Source organism: Ambystoma mexicanum, chromosome 2p (genome assembly GCF_040938575.1).
Source record: "Ambystoma mexicanum isolate Mex_15411 chromosome 2p, UKY_AmexF1_1, whole genome shotgun sequence".
Lineage (NCBI taxonomy): Eukaryota > Metazoa > Chordata > Amphibia > Caudata > Ambystomatidae > Ambystoma > Ambystoma mexicanum.
In genome coordinates this window covers 952,064,906-952,085,898 of record NC_090923.1, presented here as the reverse complement: position 1 = coordinate 952,085,898, position 20,993 = coordinate 952,064,906, and the positions used below count along the sequence as shown (strand labels likewise).

Genomic DNA, 20,993 nt, shown 5'->3' with positions numbered 1-20,993 from the left:
TGATGAACTAACCAGAAGCGTGCTAGAATTAGAACAACAGATGGACCATGTCCAAAATAAACAGGAAGACGCCGGAAACCGGTCCAGTCGCAATAATATACAAATCCGAGGGGTCCCGAAGACGGTGGCGGATTCGGACTTGCAACAATATGTAGTAGACCTGTTCCGGCAGATCCTGGGGACAGCAGAAGAAAGGGAGATTGTATTAGACCACACACACAGGGTATACTCCACATTCCAGCTCAGCAAGCACCTGACTCCGGATGTGCTGACCCACATGCACCTCTTCCAATTAAACAATGTCATTATGCGAGCAGTGCGGGAAAGAGACCGATAAGCTTCCGATCCACATCCATCCAGCTTTACCAAGACCTGGCCCAGGCCACCCTAGCAAAGAGAAAGCGCCTGCGGGTAGTTACGGTCTGGCTTAGAACCAGGAACGTGCGGTATCGGTGGGCCTTCCCGGCGGTACTCCGTTTTTAGTGGAAGTGGCAGCTATATATAATCACAAAGGAGGAAGAAATGGATGACATCATGAGGGATAGCGACGGAACTGAGATCAGTGACGGAGACAGCACCCCGCCTGCAAGCAAGGAAGGGGAGGTCAGACCAGAGAGGGAGCGATGGAGACCAGCATTCCCTCGGCTGAGAGGCCGTTATAAAGAATCCAAGTCTGTTGATCCCAGAGGAGAGCCAACCGGAGATGGAATTGCCTGAAGGTTATCCCCCGAAGTTGGAGGGAGCTAACCTGCAAGTTGAGGGGTGGGGGGACACTAAGCCTGGAGAGGCAGGATACAACTGAGCTCTGAACATTTTCCGGGTAAGCTACAATGGCAAAAAAGGGAAGGTAATAGCTCTGAAAGGAATGGATTTGGGGGGGAGAGGGGTGGAGCTCAGATCCCAAATTTCTTGGAGGTACATATGAACCTGGTGATCCACTGTGATATATGATATATTTTATTTGTATCGCGCTCGTACACAAGTGTTTCAGAGCACGACTAGGCAAGGGAGGGGAACAAGGGAGAACACAGCACAACATAAAAACGATCTTACTAGGCCCAGTGACATTGAGCGCGCATGTGCATGGAAAAGGGAAAAAGTGCATGGAAGGGGGAGAGTGGAAAGTGCAGAAGCCGAGGAGCGCAGATAAATAAAATAAATAGAAAATTGAGGCAAACTGTGGTAGTGCAGCCAGCAAGTGGCAAGTGCTATGTTTAAGGCAGCAGACTGGGTAAGTCTGAATAAGTGCAGAAAAAGAAGAAAAACGGGGGGGGGGGCTATATGGGTACAGATACAGTCCCCAGAGCAAAGGGTGGCCAGGAGGCAGTGCAGGAAGGTGGCAGGGTGAGCAGGTACCTGGGGCCAGGGGACAGAGGGTGGCCAGGTGCACAGTGCCAAGAGAGCAGATCAGCAGGGGAGAAAGGGAGCGAAGGCAGAAGCAAAGAGGAAGGTTTTGAGGTGCTTCCGGAACCAGAGATGGTTCTCCTCAAGTTTTAGAGTGGCAGGGAGGCTGTTCCAGAGGGAGGCCCCAGCCGAAGATAGAGATCTACCCCCAGCTCGTTTCTTTGAAAAACGACGGACCCTGAGGGAGGTAGAGGAGCAAAGAGCTTGAGAGGGGAGGTTACCCAGTGATGGAGGCGCGTCACCAGTACCTTTTGCGTATACCTTGCCCACAGCATCAAGTAAAGAAATGGGCCTATGGGGGCGTGGCCAGCTGAGGACGCCGACGGATGCCTTCTCAGTGAGCTCAGTGCTCCCTGAGCACTGTGGTAACCATGTGGAAGTTACTGTTAAAGTTCGGGGGGTTGTTACAAGTTTGGGGGTTAGGGGCGGGACAAAAGAATGTAACACTTTGGTTAGAGGCATGCACGATTCTGGCGATACTGACAGGGGGGCAGAAGGGCTCCATGGCGGGATGAAAGTCACCCATCTATATCTCAATTATGGCTTAGTTAACGTTTGTGACATTAAACACCTAGGGGCTTAACTATCCAATTCAAAGGAAATCTATGCTGAGGAGGCTCATGGACCTCTGAGCTTCAGTGGTATGGTTACAAGAAACGCACCTGCTCCCTGAAGACGAACACAGGTTAAGACATAGAGCCTTCCCGTGCAGTATCTGGCTTCGAGCGGATCCAAAAAGAGGGGAGTGGGCATACTGTTGGCCAAAGGAATTTGGTTTGAGAAACAATTTATAGAGAGAGACCCGGAGGGCCGATACCTGGTACTGGGAGGGACTCTGATGGACCAACAGGTTACCTTAGTGGCACTTTATGCCCCAAACGATAAGCAGGACCAATTTATGTGGTGGGTAGGGCAGATCTTGATAGGGGGTGATTTCAATTCTGTAATGGACGACTCAATGGACAAAACCCTCCCAGCCAGCCCCAACGATGGCACGCACAGACTAGCTCTAGCATGATTCCTCAGGGAGCTACACCTAATCGAAACCTGGTGGTTTTTTCACCCACAGGAAAAAGCATATACTCATTACTCTGCCACACATAGAGGTTGCTCGCGGACCGACATGGTGCTAATCTCAGACACCATGGTCCCGCAAGTCACAGGGGTAGACATAGGGGTACGATGCTTGACCGATCACGCACCGGTCTCCTTTACGGTGGAGCCGATCACCCCACTGCCACAAACCCGGAAGCCATGGCGTCTGAATTAAATAATATTAAAAGACCTGGCACTGAGGGCGGACATAGAACGGTCCTAAGAAATTATTTTAAAGAAAACACCAGACAGGGGGTTGATTGGGGAACCATCTGGGACGCTAGCAAAGCAGTGGTAATGGGTGAGTTCATTGCACATACAGCACACTTTGTCTAAAGGAAACAGAGGATGAGTCCGCAGAGACACACTATGAGAATAAAGCGTCTCAGACGACATGGCGGGAACTCAAAAAAGCCAGGGCGGCCCTAGAGGCACACTTGGCAGATGAATCTGCACAGCTCCTCCTACGCACCAAACAGTCCTATTATATAAACGGGGATAAAGCCAATCGATTCCTTGTGGCCAAACTAAAAAAACAGAAAACCAGGGACCGCATCACTCAACTCACACACCAGAGAGGCAACCTAATGAGGGGGGGAAAAGGAAATAAGGGAGATTACACACTCCTACTATACACAAAGCCTGAAGGGGGACGGACTAGACTAGGAGGCACAAGAAGCATTTTTGAGACAGGTGGCGCTACCACAAATCACAGAATTGGATAGGCAAATGCTAGAGGCGCCTATAACTAAGGAAGAGGTAGGAAAGGTAATGAGCGCTCTGAAAGGGCATAAATCCCCCGGCCCGGACGGGCTGTGTAACGCATATAATAGAACATTCAAGGCTACCCTGGTAGGCCCCCTAAAAAAATTGTTTAATCACATAAGAGACACCGGGCGAATTTCCCAGGATATGGGCCCAGCCACCACAGTGCTCCTATTGAATCCCGACAGGGACCCATCGGACTGTGCGAGCTATCGCCCTATTTCATTATTGAATGGGGACACATAAATGTATTCTCCTGAAAATAATCCACCCAGATCAGGTGGGTTTTGTGAAAGGGCGCCACACTTATGATAACATCCGTAGGGCCATAAACGCCATTGAATGGGGGCGAAGGACAGGGCAGAGCTTTCGATAGCCTAAATTGGGAGTTCCTACGAATGACCCTTGAGAAATTTGGGTGTGGGCCAATTTTCACCCGTATGATCCTAGCCCACTACGGAAACCCCACCACATGACTAATGGTTAATGACCAACTCACAGATAGCATCCCGATCTGTAAAGGGAAGAGTGCCCACTGTCGCCACTGATTTTCGCAATGGCCATGGATCCCCAAGCGCAGAAAGCCTGCAACGATCAGGGAATCCAAGGGGTGGAGGCCGTAAACAGCGGGCCCCAGAAAATCGCACTTTATGCGGATGACGTCCTAATGTTCCTGAAAGATGCAACACTAACTCCCTACTGCGACCATAAACCTGCTTGACAGCTTTGCCAAAGTCTCCGGGTTCCATATTAATTACCCCAAATCCAAGGCCCCCAACATTTCCGAAGACCCAGATCAAATGCCAGAATGGGAAAGCCGCTATGCACTGAAATGGGAATGGAAATCCACGTAATAGCTAGGATACACTTAGCACCTGAATATGGGAGGCTCTATGGGGCAAATGTTCCGGAATTACTGAAAACGCGAATAGCGGACCTTAAACGCTGGGATATGCAGGAGTTATTCTGGCTCGCTCATATAGCAGCAGTCAAGATGTCCCTTCTTGCCAGGTTTCTATATGTCATGGGGGCGCACCCAATGCGTATCCCAGGCCGAGCGATCAAAAATTTTCTAAAGGAAGTGATATCCTTCATTTGGAATTGGAAAAAGCCCCGGGTTCCCAGGAAGGTCTTGGACCAGCCACAGGCACTAGGGGGTTAGGGGTTCCACACTTCCGTTGGTACCTATAGGCCGCACAAGTGGCGCTGATGCTGCAATGGGCGCCTAGAGAAAATCAAAATAGATGGACAACCCTAGAAAGGGAGGCAACTAGGAACCCTCTGGAAAGTCTGGGATTCCTACCAGCAAAGCGTAGAGGCAGAGGAGGAACACTCTTGGAAACAACTAAGGCCACACTATGGTACTGGGATGAGGCGCTGCAAGGAAAAGAAATAAAAATAGGGGGAGGCCCCCTCACGCCAGTGGCATACTATCCTGATTTCACGCCGGGACTGCAGCCTGGCTTTTGGACACATTGGGGAGGGAGGCAACCCCTGGCATTGGGGGCTTGTACATGGAGGGGACACCATGGACAGTCGAAGGATGCTGGGATAAATTCCAAATCCCAGAGAGGGAACGATTTCACTAAACCCAAGTTAGACCTTGGATTACAAACGCCCAAACACAGGAAGGGGCAACCCGGGACCCAGTAGGCTAGACCTCACCATGAAGGAGGGGACTCCGGAGAAGGTGGTGTCAAGACTCTATAGGCTGATGAGTGGAGCAGACCCTGAAGAAAGCTTACCGCACATGCAGAAATAGGAGCTAGATCTAGGGGAACCAGTGCCTGGAGAGGTATGGAGTCAAATATAGCAAAGAGCCACGAAAGGTTCCAAATGTGCCTTCATCAAAGAGGCGGCATACAAAATACATTTGAGGTGGTACATGTCCCACAGCGGATGCATGCCATTAACCCAAAATACCCCCGCAACATGCAGGCAAATCGGGGACCTATTCCATATGTGGTGGGATTGCCCTACACCAGAGACATATTAGAAAGAAATCCTAAGCCATATCAAGGAGGTGGTGGGGGTACGACTGCCCCTTTACCCAATGGTAATCCTGCTCGAAAAGGCGGTAGAGGGGAGCTACGCAAACTCTGGGAACAAAGCCGCCCTCATCACCCATATGTTGAGCTCGGCCAGAATCAACCTAGCACAAGCATGGAAAAATAAACAGGGGCCGGTGGTGGGCAGTTGGTGGGTGAGACTATGGGGAGTGATGGCCATGGAAAGGGTAACAGCATTGACATATAGATTGCTCTCGAAATACCAAAACACATGGTTGCCAATCCATGTGTTTATGGGCGATAGGGAACAAATGTACTTTAAACCTAATTCCCTCTGCAAGATTTCCATCCTGTGAACGTTGTGCCTTAGGGAAACAAACTGGTTCACAAGGCACTTCTTTGCACTGAACATTGTCGTTTGCCTTAATCAAATACCAGACATTACATGGCAAATAGGGGGGTGGGGCGAAGGGTGTTATAACAGTTAAACTCATGAGTAGTTATGTAACAGATATAAATATATAAATGTGGCATAATGCCTTCCATGTGTACGCTCATGGGAAATGGATTGTAAAAAAAAAAAAAAAAAAATCAAGAAATGGGCCTATAATTCCCTGGTTGCTTTTTATCACCTTTCTTATGGATAGGTAAAATTATAGCCTCACGCCAGATTGGGCAGACACTCTTGAACCTAGCAACAAAGTTAAATACTTTCATTAACAGAGGAACCCAGATTTCCATTTAGTCTTTGAGCAGATCAATGGGGATTCCATCGGGGCCCAGGGCCTTCCCTGCACCCAGACAGTCAATGGCCTCCCCATCCTCAGCCATTTGGAAAGGCAAAAAATCTTCCCCCTCTTGCGCAGTACCAGTGCATGGTATGTCCTCATACTTGGCCCCAGAGCCTGTTTGGAATAGGAGACTAAAATGCTGATGCCACGCACGTGGGGATATGGCACAAACCCAGCCCCACCTTATCCGGGCCTATACCTCCAATGACTTTCCAGAAGCCTGGTATTGCCCCTGTTGCAGAACAATTGAAGTTCACTCCATTTGTTTTTAACCTACTCCGATTTCTTCAAACCCAGGATGCGCTTATATTCAGTCCTCAGGGAGCTGACGTGTTTTTTGTTCGGTGCGCGGATTTATTTTAGGTGCGCTAACAGCTTTTGCTTGGCAACTTGACAATCCTCATCAAACCACCCTCTATTGTCAAGAGTTGCTTTTATTATCTTCCCCACGGATTTAGTAAAGAAGGGGTGTAGTGTTTGGATAAGTTTGGTGGATCTGGGTCCAATGCTGACATCATTCTCATCCGACATGCAGATGACTGCTATCAGGGAGACTATACTTTCATAGATAATGAGTTTGGCCTGGGCCAGGTCCAGGGAGGTCCATTTAATGGCTTGTTTAGAATAGCCACCACAGTGACCTCACTTGCAGTTGACATACAACCACCTCCACCCCAAGGTCCTCTTACAATACAGCTGACTGTGTAATGGTCACTCTCACTTTCGAATAAAAAATCTCTAAGCTTACTACCAAGGCCCAATCGGTCATACTGATCAGGACATAATCGATCTTGGAGCTCCCCGGATGTCCCGCATAGATGACTGCAGCAGGCATATCAAGGAATACACGCCCATTACACGCTCGAAGTCCAGCCTCATACAATAGGCTCATGACCACGATAGCGTAGGGGTGGTGTCTGGCCGGTTTTCCTGACACCTGTTGTGGGGCCTCGTAAGTTGCATCTTGGTCTCCTATTGCCAGGATTGAACAGTGAGCAAGGGTTCCACCTCTGGATTACCCTAGTATCTTAGGGTGGCACCCTTGCTCACTGTATTTAGAGAGGCACAGCTCCACCTCACTGACGAAGCCCAACCAGGATGAAACACGTGTCTGGGGTTGTTGTTGGTACTCTTGTTCAGAAGAGAATTGCCTGCCATTTCGGTGCTGGACTGCCCTTGTGCAGGGGTATTGTACGATTGGACTGAAAAAAAAAAGGTCTGACCATACAAAAAGACCGAAAAATGCTACCACCAAGGGTTCGAACACCAAAAGTTCGAACCTTTGGTGGTAGCATTGCAGGTAAGTAAAAAAAAAAAAAACTGCTGAGGTGTCCCCCGCAACACCCTGCTCACTATACTTTACAGTGTAGTGAGCGGGGGTTGCAGTGGAAATCCCTGCAGCCCCTGTAGTATGTAAGTGTGTTCGTATGAGAAAGGTGCAAACTTTTGGTAGTTCGCACCTTGCTCATGCGAATATTGCGGCCGCAGCAAAATCAGCCGCGGTCGGACCACTTAGAATCTTGTGCAGGACAAAGACTGATATGTAGGGGAAATTTATCTTCTGTGAAAGGGAAGGTGAGCTAAAGAAATCTGGTTGAGACTCTAACCCGGTATATACGTCGTAAAATGGAGAAACTCCCAGAAACCCCCTTGTTTGTGCAAAGTAAAAAATCTTAACTTCGCGTAGTCTAGTCCTTCAGTATTTTGTAAATATAGTATTAATTTTGACACATGCATGTAACTTGAAAGAACAAAATGATCTGTCAGAATAGGCTACTACAGTCGTGGCAAAGGAAACTCACAAATATAAAGTGAATTAGAAATCTTGAGTTTCTGGTTTGAATCCTTCCTCTGAATGTGTCTCAGAGAACGTTTCCTTCATTCTTTAGGGGATTGTGTTTGGCTAGACATCTGGCATTCAGTATTGTGAATTGATTCTGCACAGTGACAATGCGTTTCGCTGTATCCTAATTATTGTTTCTCTGTACTTGTCTGTTACAGGGAAGCGGCAATCTGGAAGTTCAATTTCCGAGGACTCCCTCTGCTCCCCACATGGGCTGTTCCCAGATGGTGACATGATGGCAGAAGTAAGAGGCAAATGATTTCACTCTTGATCAGAATATGCCTTTCACTCCATAGGTTGGAAGGCACACATGAAGTACCCCCATCGATGGAGGATCACTTCAAGTGTACAATTGTGTCTGTAAATACTTTATTTATTTCATATGCCCCCTCCCGTAAGTACCTTGTACAAAGAACGTGCTCCCCAATCAGAAGCTAAGATTTGCACCTCTTCAAACATACCACACCCACCATGTATTTGTGACGTGGCCTTGCATATATACCTTAAACACATTGTATGCTCTCGCACCACTATATAACCTCATCGCGTTTTGCGTTCACATAGTGCCTGTCTAGCATGAAACCTGAGCTCATCAGTGGCATCTGATTTTTAATTCCAACCAAGCCTCGGACTCTCAATCAAAATGGATAGCTTTTCCAATCCATCCCATTGTCAAACATAGTGATTTTTCCTGGACCTGTGGATGAGTGGTCTAATGCATCAATTTCTGGGATTTTTGTTTGACCTCGTGGTCACAGATTCGAATCCTGGAAGGTGTACTTAGCCCTTTATCCTTCCAAGGGCGATCAAATGAGTACCATTGAGTTGGTAACAGTTATGTGTTTATAGTGCCAAAACACATACCTGCGAGTGAACATAAGCTCTACAAATATACCTATTATTTATAAATTCTCAGTCACCCATGACTCTTTAGAGTATGGCTTTGAAGTACTTGGCCTCTAAGGCTACCATTACTACATGGGGCACTTCTCATGTTACTCCAAGTTATGTAAATTGCAGTCCCTCAAAGACTTGATGCTCATTCCACTGGAGCAAAGGCGCAGTATCAATGTCCTTGCAAAGACATTTGTTGGGAAGCAATAAGAGTTATTTGTCAAGTCTTTTTATGCTTGTTCTTCAAAGGTTTTCTTTGGACAGGGTATTCTACATACCATCTGCTTTAATCCTGGTCAGAAGTTGCTGTTTCAGTCTAGTGTTTTGGGTTGTAGTGTGGTTTTTTTACCATTTAGGAAGGAGTGCATCTGGACAAAAAGTTAACCTATTTGATCACTGCGCCACCCTTAACTGTGCCGGCGAGAATTTCAACGGCAATTATGGCGCTGGCGCAGTGATCAGATGGATCACTGTGCCGCATCCCCCAGCCCGCATTTCCCTTCCTGACCTCCACACCTCACTTACCTTTACGGCGGCACACTTGTGTGCCGCCTACACCCTGCTATCAGTGCGGCGTCCGTTCCTCGTGTGTTAGAGCTGACGCTGCAGGGTGCTTTTCTTTTTTGTTTTTTCTTCTTCCTTGTACCACAATGGTAAGCGGGGGACTCCCTGCAACACCAGTTACTGCCCCCAAGTAGAGCGGGGGAATCCCCCACAAACCCTGCTCTGCTTGGGCAAAGTAAATGTCGCCGTCATTTTGTGCGCCACCAAAGTTGCAGTGACTGCAGGGGGCACACAAATGAGGGCAACATTTTGGTACGTTTCCCAAAAAATGGCGGAATACCTACCTCCATGGACACTCCATTACATGCTGTCCTCACTCTCCTACCATTTTGATACTCATTATTCAGCCGACGGGCCCCTTGGCTTTTGCAATCTAGCTTCTAAACCCAGAATGAATCATATTTTAAGTGTTTTTAGTGCTCCCCTGAAATTAGACAGCAGGCAGGATGGAGAAAAACCAAACAAGAGGGACAGGATAATGAAAGGCAGAGAAGATGATAAAAGAAGGAATGGGGAGAGGGGAAGATGGATATCGAGTAAAAGAGAATAACATTATGCATGATCAGGGAACAAAGACCAAATTAAACAAAAATAGATGGTACGAAAGGTAAAGAGAAAAATTTGATTTTTAAAATTGAAATCTAAAGGAGAAAGAGAACAAGCAATGGCTTAGCCGTAATATTTGACTTGTGTAGGAATTGCATGGAAATGGATAGGATGGCCCACAATTTATGTAGTTTGATTAGCTTGCCTGCCTTTGTCCATGTCCAATTAGCTTCCTTTTATGTTTCTGCAAGACTTGTATATGTTGCAGATGGCTGCAATGACTCGGGACTGTCCAAGGGTTTATTTTTTCTTAAAGCAGTTTAGATATGCAGATTGTTGAAATGGTATGTGTGCAAATTGTCAAAATAGTATTGGGCTGGTCTGTAATAATGCAAGTAGTTTGTTAAGATTTAGGGCAGACAGATGGATCAATTAAATGCACTGGTCTGGGGGAGGAGGGGCTCGCTAAAGGCCATCCCCTCTTTCGTCTAACTTTACTGCTGGCAAAGACCTAAAGGCAGTCTCTTTCTGTATTTAATCTCCCTCATGGAATTCCGAGACTGTTCCTACTACTCTCCCACAAGGTTAGTTCCATAGGGTGTTGTATGGATGTGCCACCAGACACTGAAGCCCCACTCTGTCACCTTACTCTTAAACCCAGATGTTCCTTGCCCTGTCTCTTACTACTGTCTTCCCGCCACTCTCTTCTGTTCAGTCCAACTTCACCCACCTTCTCTTCTTCCTATGTCCCTCTGATGTCTCTACCCTTCTACCACTTTCCTCTGCCCTCATGTCTTTCTTTCTTATTACTCTTCCCTCTCCACTTTACTACTCTTCTCCCCTCTCCACAATACTTCTCTTCCATACGACTACTATGCTCAGCACTACTACTACTCTCCCCTCTCTGCACTACACCCCTTTTCACACCTCTCTCTCTGCTTCTCTTATGATGGCATGCTCAGGGATATGGTACCCTGCTTACCCTTCCAATACTCTCACTATGCTAATCCTTCCACTTCTCTCCTGGACCCTTTTTCAATGGATTGCATTCTCCCACAGATTTCTCATCTTGATAGCTATCCAGCATCAGTTGCTCGGAAAATACTTCGACAAGGGGGCGTAGTGCTGCTTGATATCTTCGACTCTCGTACACGGCTGTGCCATTCCTCAATCAGATGCAACTTTGGGCATCGTATAAAAGGATGCACTAAGCCCCCATACCTAATTTCCTTTTTTCTGCGCACTGAGCATGCTATTCGGAACACGCTAATTTTTATCTTTTAGAATTAATGTGTCAGTATGTCGGGCCTAAGCCATCCAGGTTCAAAATTGCAAGGACTGCAGCTCCAAAAAATCTGTCACTGACCCACACACTGTGTGTGGTGTCTTGGAGTGGGGCCTGACATGGAGCAATGTAGGTCCTGCCTTTTGATGAACCCGGTCAGGGAATGCTCTAGTCCAAAACTCCATCGAAATGGCTCCCATGCTGATCGGAGAAAGATGCCGAGGAACCGAGCCCGAAAAACATTGTATGGGACGTTGTCATAGAAAGTCGAAGAAACGCTCTCACACCACTCCTCATGGTCGTCGTTGCACAAGAAAAAGCACAGATGCAATTCCAACTCATCGGAATTATAAGGGTAATTCGTACTCTACAAAGGGTGCGTCTAGGAAGGAGTGGGAGGATTTTAAAACCAATATGCTCAAGCTTTTTGAGAAGGCCTCGGCTGGTACGGCTTCCGCCTTGACACCGCTGACTGATCTGCCTCCAACTGGCCCTGGTCCGTCTGGCACAAAGAAAGCCAGGAAGGGTTGAAAACTCTTGAGCGAGACCGTTCAGGAAAAACCTCCCCCTCTACTGAAGCAGCGGACAGTCCCCTAAGGCCAAGAGGCTCCTTGACCAGTCCCTCAAGATCATAGCTTTGTACCGAACTCGCATCTGGTGTTCTTAGATTAATTGTGGTCGATATTCAACGAGGAGGGTGACCCGATTCCATTCGGGTTAGTAACTATGGCGGTTGCAGCCTTCGATCCAATGCCTGATTTTATGGCAGACCAGGCAGGGTTGCTCCAACTGGCAGGGGCCTCCACGATGCCAGTGGACTGGACACGTCTCCAGACATGGATTTTCAGAAACTCAACCCATACGCCCACCCAAATTCATACCACAAGGCGGTCGAGAAAGTAGTTATGACCTTGGGGCTGAGCGCACCTTCAAAGCCAGTGTCACAGTACGACTTGACCGACACCCTCGGCCATGGGCCGCAAACCGAACAAGCATTGCCGTTCAGTGCGGCTATGGCTGATCCGGTCATCGCCTTGTGGCAGCGTCTATGCTTGACACCGGCAGTCAACACAGAGAGCACTAAGAAATATAAGCAAGCCAGCGAGAGGGTGACCTGCCGTTCCTCATGTCACAACTGAACCCGGACAGGTTAGCGGTGCAGGCCACGACTGCCACATACAGGATGTTGACGTTGAACCTTCCCACCAACAGGGAGTCAAAGAAGGTCGACGCATTGCCAAAAATGTCTGTCTCAGAGTATGGCCATCAAGGCGGTAAAGTTTTCTCACATACTCTGGAGTCCTATTTCAGAGGCAACTGACCACCTCCTTGAATGAGAAGTCAAAGCTGGCTTCCTGGACATAGTGGCTGATTGAAAGGAGATGGCCTGCCAAGCTGTCCAAGCAGGTTTGGACGCGGCTGACTGCGTGGGTCATGCTATGGGCACCTCCACGTTTCTGCACAGGTCGGCTATTGAGGGGGGGTCAGGGTTTTCCCCAAATGTACAAGCAGAATTGCTCAACATGGCCTCCGAAGGGCAACATCTTTTTGGCCCCGAGGTTGACTAGTTCCTAGAGAAATTGAAGGACTCGAAGGTCACAGCAAAGTCATTGGGACTAGTGGTGCAGCAGCAACCCCCACAGGAAGCTTATTCATTTGGATCCAGAGGAAGAGACTACAAGACATACTCCACCTTTCCCAGGAGGGTGCAAACGCCCAGACCAAACAAGTTGTGCAACACAGGTTCCCACCGCCATATAGAGGGAGGGGAGGAGCGAGGCAGTCGACAATGGCAGCAGCATCAAATTCCATGGTGCCCCAGAAGCCTCCTTAAGGTGTCTCCACATATTTCACCAGTTGGAGGGAGAATCTTGGGCAAATGGAGAGAAATTACCTCCGACACCTAGGCCCTCCAACTGATCGAGTGGGGCTACTGCCTCCCATTTCTGAGAAGGCTTTCAGAGAGACCCCTATCCCCTCTGTGTCAGCCGGAGCAGAAGCTACTGGAAGAGCTACAAGCCCTTCTGCTGAAGGGAGCAGTGTAGGCAATTCCAGCCAAGGAGTTCCGCTCAGGCTGATACTCCAGATACTTCCTGTTTCCCAAGAAATGGGGTGGCTTCCATCCCATCCTGGACCTCAGAGAATTAAACAAGTTCCTGAGAAAGGACAAAGGACAAATTCTGGATGCTGACGTTAAGGGACATTGTTAAGGGACATCGCGCCTTGAAACACTTTATAGGTGCGTTATAAATGTCATATAATATCGTATCATTCTCCAGGCTGTTAAGTCCCAAGACTGGCTGGTGTCGATGGACCTTCAGGATGCCTATTTTCATGTGCCAAACCACAGGAAGCAAAGGCCGTTCCTCAGGTTAGTCATTGGGAGTGCACCTTACCCATTCAGAGTGCTCCCTTTTGGCTTGACCTCCGCACTCAGGTTCTTTCCCAAGCTGATGGCAGTAGTAGCAGCCTATATCAGGAGAACTGGCGTCTTTGCATTTCTATACTTGGACGATTGGCTGATCCGAGCACGGTCACCCCAAACAGGTTTAGAGGCACCTCGAGGACACCTGTTTACTGCTGCCAAACTTGGGTTTCTCCCTAAACTTAAAGAAATCATCTGCACAGAGCTCCAGTTCATTAGAGCAGTCTTGAACACCTGAGAAGGGAAGGCCTTTCCTCTCGGAGTCACCATCGTGGCACAGATGGTCAGTCTTTTTCAAACTTCCAGCAGTTTACTGGCATGGACGTTCTTGCGTCTACTGGGTTTCATGACATCCTGTATTGTCCTGTTTCGGCAGGCAAGATTCTTTTCAGGAGCCAGTGGTCAAAATATTGTGGCCAGATGTCAAGGTCTGTGGCGAACAACCCAATTTGGTGGAGCAACAGAGCAAACATGTTGGCACGAGAATCCTTCTTGGTGCCGTGGCCGGAAGAGAAAGTGGTCATGGGCGCCTTGCTGATGGGCTGAGTAGCCACATCAATCTGCTGGAGTTGTGAGCAGTCAGACTAGCGCTGACGGCTTTTGTGCCTGCTCTGCAGGGGAAACATGTCCTGGTGTTTACAGACACCACAGTGACCATGCACTACCTCAACAAACAGGGAGGTGTGAGGTTACTACCCCTGTGCAGGGAGACCATGCAGTAAAGGCACTGGATGCTAGAGAATATCTTGGCATCCGCAGCTCATCTGGCAGGGGTGGGTTAGCAGATGCTTTGAGCAGACAGAGCTCGGTCTACAAGTCGTCGCTGACACTTGTTAATAAACCCTTCACCCTGCTCTCACAATCTGAATTATAATTTTTTGGGCACTATGTGGAGCATCTTCGGTGCCGATGACACGGGAGATCAAGGAGACGTCGACCCCGTTTTCATGGGCACAGGTGGTGTCGACTATTTTGAAGACCATGGGTAGCTGCTGGAGCTAGCTCAGGGCCTCCATGAGGCCAGCATTTTGGATGCTTTACAGACCTGAAATTCCAGAAGAACCAGCCCTATGCCCATAACTATGCCAAGTTCAGGGCTTTAGTAGAAAGGGTCATTGACACTTTAGGTTTGCATGCCTCAGCAGTGCCAGTACAGGGGTACGACCTTGCTTATATTCTGGACGAAGGTCCGGTTACAGAGCGCAACATGCCCCTGCAATTGTCCACCATCTGACGTTGCTGTGGGGGAGCACCCTTATTCCATTCCCCCGGTCAGTTCCACCTTATCTTGGTAGTATAGGCCAGCTAGAGAGGACTCGTCATTCCTCTCCTTGCACCCTTCTCCAGAAGTGCTCAGTATGCAAGCTGCTACAGTCTCCTCTAGACCAGTTTCTTCAATGTCCACTCTATCGCCCGACAGGGAAGCGAAGAAGGTTGATGCCTTGGCCAAAAAGGCTTTCACATCGGGCAGTATGGCCCTTTAATCTACGAATGTGGCTAGTGGCTTTGCAAAATATTCATTCAGTCTTTAAACAGCAGTGGAGAATGATGCACAGTACATCCCTGAGGGGGAAATGCGCTAGGGCTTCTTCAAGCTGAAGGAAGATGTTAAGGAGGTGGCTAAGGAGTCTCTGCAAATGGGCCTGGACATCGCTGACTGCGTGGGCCGATCTATGGCATCAGCTGTAACGCTCAGGAGGCAAGCCTACTTAAAATCTTAAGGCTTTTCGCCTAATGTCTAGAGCAAATTACTGGATATGCCCTTCGAGGGCGATTTTTCTGTTCGGTCAAAAGGCCGACGAATCCTTGGAGAAATTCAAGGAATCGGAAATTGCTGCTAAATCACTGGGCCTGGCTGCGCAGCCGACCAAGCCTGCCTTCAGCTTCAGGCGATATATGCCTTACGGCAGAAGGGTGCAGCTCCCTCCAGCCAGACAAGGCAGAAGCTTTTCTTGGGCTCCGGAAGGGACAGGGGACCTACTAAGGGCCAACAAGCAGCGACAGCAGCGGGGCGACCCAGCCCTCTAAGCCGCTTTGATTTCCCCTCTAACAACTTACCGGTTGGCGGATGATTATTGGAGCACTGGCCCCAGTGGAAGGGTTACTTCCAATGCCTGGGCTCTACAGCTCGTTCGGTGAGGATATTGCCTGCCCTTATTAAAAAAAACGCCAGACTGCCCCCACCATCTCCGATACAACCGGGACAGGAGCTCCAGGAAGAACTGCAAGCCCTGTTGTTTAAGGGTGTCGTGGAAGAGGTACCTCCCGAACAGAGGATTGGGTTGGTATTCCCAGTATTTCCTGGTGCCCAAGAAGGGAGGAGGTCTCCGTCCTATTCTGGACCTCAGGGCCTTGGACAAGTTCCTGAGGAAAGATCAATTCAGGATGGTGATGTTGAGAGAAATTCTCCATGCTCTCCAGCTACAGGGCTGGCTGGTGTCAATAGATCTGCAGGACGCTTATTTCCATGTGCCGATACATTGAAAGCATAGGAAGTTCCTGAGGTTCCTTATAGGGGACAAGCACTACCAGTTCAAAATCCTTCCCTTTGGTCTGACCTCCGCTTCAAAGGTCTTCACCAAAATCACGGTGATAGTTGCAGCTCACCTGAGGAGATCCGTGGTCCATGTATTCCCATACCTGGATCACTGGCTGATCTGAGGGAAGTCAGCGGGGCAGATTTGTCCCACCGCAAGGGCACCTGTCTGCCACTGCACAAGCTGGGCTTCTCCATGAACTTGAAGTCCCATGTGACATCAGTCCTAAGGCTCCGGTTCATCAGGGAAGTCCTAGATACCCGGTTTGGGAAGGCCTTCCCTCCCAAGGAGAAAGTCAACCGCATGGCACAGAAGGTGGACTTTTTTTTCGCAACCATGCCACCTTACCAGCAGCTTTCTTCCTCCGTCTCTTAGGTGTCAAGGCCTCCTGTATATTTCTAGTGCCAGAGGCCAGGCTGCGCATGGGATCCCTACAGTGGCTCATAAGGGGTCAGTGGACACAACACCTTGGAGCTCTCAAGGTTTCCAGGCATGTGGTCAACGACCACATCTGGTGGACAGATTGCAGCAATATTATGGTAGGGGAACCCTTCTGGCCTCCGTGGCTTCAGCCCCAAGTGCTCACGGATGCATCTCTGAAGGGTTGGGGCGCACATTATAGGCACTTGCAGGTGAACGGCCTTTGGTCAACAACGGAAACAAGGTGGCATATCAACAGGCTGGAATTGTAAACCCTGAGACCGTTCGCTCCATCTCTGAAGGGGAAGCATGTCCTAATCCTGACTGACTGTACAGTGGCCATGCACTACCTAGACAAGCAAGGTGGCGTGCACTCCCTCCCCCTTTCGACAGAGGCAGTGCAGCTGTGGTTCTGGCTATTGGAGAACCGGATCTCAGTCTCGACAACTCATCTGGCGAGGACAGAGAGCAGTTTGTCCGATGCTCTTAAAAGGCAGAGCACGGTCTCACATGAGTGGGAAGTGTGCCCGGAAGTCCTAGAGGACATCTTCTCTCGCTGGGGTACTGCAACGGTGGAACCGTTTGCCACAGAATCCAACAGGAAGTGCAGACAGCTTTGCTCGAGGGAATTCCCAGCAAACAGTCTGCCAGGGTACGCGTTTCTGGTGGACTGGACCTTCCTTCTCCACTACGCCTTCCCTTAGACTCCTGTCAATCCTTGGGTTCTCAGGAGGCTCAAGAGGTTCTGAGCAGCCATGATCCTGATCGCACCGGACTGGGCGAGGAGGACATGGTACTCAGACCTTCTGGATTTGGCCATTTGCCCACCTCTCCGGTCGCATCGGTGGCCGGATCTCCTAACCCATTCGGAAGGTCTGGTGCATTACCCGAACCCAGAGTCCATCAACCCACATGCGTAGCTCTTGAGAGGATGAGGTATGATGACTGGGACCTCTGAGAGGAGGCAGTTGAGGAGTTGCTGGCTGCACACAGACCATCTACAAGATCGTTGTGTGCATGCTGTTGGAGAAGATCTGAGGCGTGTTGCAGGGAACGTCAGATTGACCTTAGCTCTTGCCCCACCACTACAGTGATGGAGTTCCTTCTGTCACTGTCCTCAGCAGGTCTTCAGGTCATCACAGTCAAAGGATATTTGGCAGCCTTGTCTGTGTTTGAGGTCCCCAGATCAAGGTTCATATTTTACGATCCCGGTGATGGCACAATTCCTGAAGGGCCTTGTGAATAAATATCCGCCAACTTCCTTTGTTGTCTCAGATTGGGATCTTAATCTGGTGTTGGCATATCTGATGGCGGCTCCCTTTGAGCCTATGCCCATTTGCTCTTTGCAGCTCCTCTTTAAAGACAGCCTTTCTAGTGGCAATTACACTGGCTAGGCGGATGAGTGAATTTCAAGCCTTATGCTGCAAACTGCCCTTCCAGTGTTTTTTGGTAAGTCTCGGTAAGGGGGAGACCTGGATCTCTCCCAAAAGTTCTCTGAATTCCACCTATCACAGTCCATACACCTCCTGGTCTACCTGCCACCGCACCCTTCTAAGGAAGAGGAGTGTTTCCATCGCCTGGATCGTAAAAGGGCTCTAAGCTTCTACATCGCAAGGACGTCTTTACAAGAATGACCAACTCTTTGTGGCCTTCCACTTAGTTTGTAAAGACCAAGCGATAACAAAACAAACATTGTCCCGCTGGATCATGTTCTGCATAGCAGTGTGTTACCAGTCTGCTGGCAGGGAATTGCCGTCAGGCATCAGGGTACATTCGACTAGGGGGGTCTCTGCATCAACTGCATTACAAAGGAGGTGTCCCTGTTAGGGATATTTATCGTGCGGCAACTTGGTCCTCTCTTCATACTTTTACTAAACACTATAGTTTAGATGTTGCTCACATAGCTGATGCATGTTTTGGCAGGGCAGTGCTACAAAATCTGTTGGATTCCCACAGCAGCAGATGGAGGCAGGCAGAAAGTTAGACTATCAGACGAGGAATCTGCACGAGAAAAGCAATCCATTGAAGGAGAAATGACTTACTGTTATGTTCTTTCTATGGATTCTTCTCCCGCAGATTCCTCATCTCCCCTCTCGTCCGCCCCCGCTCAAAAAGCCGATGGTTAGTGCGCATATTCTCTTTTGATGATGACTTGGCGATGGTCTTTTGTAACCGCTTTCTGTCTCCTTGCCGCATGTTTGTTTTTAAAAATAAAATATATCTCTTCTGACGCAACAAATTGTGCTGTCTTGCACAAAGTTCTTCCTTCCTTTGGAAGTTTACTGTTATTTAACTTTTTGTGGGCTTATTAGCCTGTTGTTTTCCTATGCAGTGTGGTGAGTACAGGGGGAAAAAAGAGGGAAACTGAGGTATGGAGCGTAGTGACTCAGTTTATAAACAACGCCTGACGTCGCGTCTGGAGCCGACGATCGAGTAGCGAGTAAGATGAATCGACATCGGAATCGAGGTCCACTACACCCCCTGTCGAGAATTTTTCCGAAGCAGTGAAGCTGGATGTGATATCTATCAGATGAGGAATCTGCAGGAGAAGAATGCATAGAAAGAACATTACGGTAAGTCATTTCTCCTTTTGTGGCAATCACATCCGCTAGTAGAGTTAGGAAATTGCAGACACTCTCTAGTAAAGCCCCCTTCCTGAAGTTTTTCAAAAAGGTCTCCTTGAAGGCGCGTCCCATATTTTTACCAAAGGTGATGTCTGAATTTCATCTGGGACAAAAGCATAGATCTTCCACCATTTTACCCTCCACCCCATCCTTCGAAAGACGAGGAGAGGCTCCACAGACTCCACCCCATGAGAGTGATGAGTTTTCACCTGACCAGGACAGGCTCCTGCAGGAAGGATGATCTCGTCACCTTCTCACAATCCAGTTTGCGGCGTGCAGTCATGAAGCAAACTATCTCACACTGGATAGTGCCGTGCATTTCAGAATGTTGCCTACTCCCCAGGAAGGAGGTTTCAGCAGGGCTTAGGGCCCATTCTACAAGAGCTGTTGCGGCTTCCTCTGCTCTTCAGATGGAAGTGCCGGTCAGTGAAGTTTGGTGCGCAGCAACGTTGTCCTCTCTTCACATGTTTGCCCAGCATTACAGCTTGGACCTACCCTACCACTAGGAAGTCTGTTTGCATAGTCCTAATCGCATTCTGCTGTCTTGTTTCTCTGCACGATGAAATGAGGAGCAGAGGGTTGCGTTTTAGGCCGCAGCAGTTGGCTAGCTGTACTGCCCTGCTTCTATTAGTTTCAGCTCCAAGATTAAGATATTGAAGAATGAGGTAAGCAAACGATTGTGGTTTGCCATTGTTTCAATGCCTGTCCCCTTTTCTGTATGTTTCCTCTCGCAGACTGTGCCTGCACGGGCAGGGGATCAGGGAACAGATGTATGGGGGCCATAGTGCATCCTTCGCCCAACGTCATGTCCGATTGAGGAATGGCGCAGCCGTATAAGAGCGGGGAAGTCGTCATCAATATCGAGCGGCACTACGCCCCCTGTCGAAGAAATTTCTGAGCAGCTGACACTGGAAAGCTATTTATCACGATGAGTAATTTGTGGGAGAAGAATCCATAGAAAGAACATTATTGGTAAGTAATTTTGCATTCTCACATCCCACGCCTACACCTTTTTCTACTATCCTCGCTCTCTCCCAACACCCACTTGCTCAAGCTGCTACCCTCTGTCCTACTCTTTCATTCGCTCAGCTTTTACACAGCCCCCTTCCCACTAAACTATACCACACACACCGCCCCCCACACCCATACACCCCTGGTGCCACTCTTGCTCACAAATATTTCACCTTCACTCTGTTAAAATTCTAACACTAACTCTCCAGCACTCTGCTCCTCCACCAGTCATTCGCCTTGTCTCTCAATCCACCTTCACACAACCTCCTGAACATCACCCATTCAACTCACACTATGCCTCTCCTTATGCCTCATTTTATACTGTGGTGCTTCTGGTTCGTTCTCCTCCCCGTTCCATTGGCTGCCGCGCTCACCTAACTCTATGTACCAATTGATGCCCGTCTTTTCCCCAGGAGCTGTGTTTACACAGGTGAGGGGCTCCCCTTTCCAGCACTGTTTTGGAAACAGTGTCCTGTGTGGTAGAAGCCAGGGACTTGGGCTGCTCATTCTTTTGTGGCTTTCCTCAAGTGTTGGTGAGGTTTGGTGCCAATTCAGTTTGGGAGGGTTGGTCTCTCCTGTCCCTCCGCAGTGTATCCACATAACTGTCATATATATTGTACACACATGTTTTCTTCATACATGAAAGGTGTATAGCTTTTATTCTACATTTATGAAGTTATTTCCTCCCAAAAGCCCCTCATAGGGTCCCTTTTGGTATTTGTTAGATGTCATGACTAGGGCAATCGCATCATATGAGTTTTAAACATTTGAAAATGGAAT

General features: G+C 48.7%; 1 protein-coding gene across 1 annotated transcript in view; it reads left to right on the top strand.

The window, feature by feature from the left end:
* LOC138566955 (serine/threonine-protein kinase MRCK alpha-like) overlaps positions 1 to 20,993 on the top strand; it is a 2,642,347-nt gene that overhangs the window by 2,576,291 nt on the left and 45,063 nt on the right. Inside the window, exon 36 of the mRNA XM_069644738.1 lies at positions 8,066 to 8,151. Within this exon, the coding sequence (XP_069500839.1) occupies positions 8,066 to 8,151 (86 nt within the window). The remainder of the gene's footprint in view (positions 1 to 8,065; positions 8,152 to 20,993) is intronic.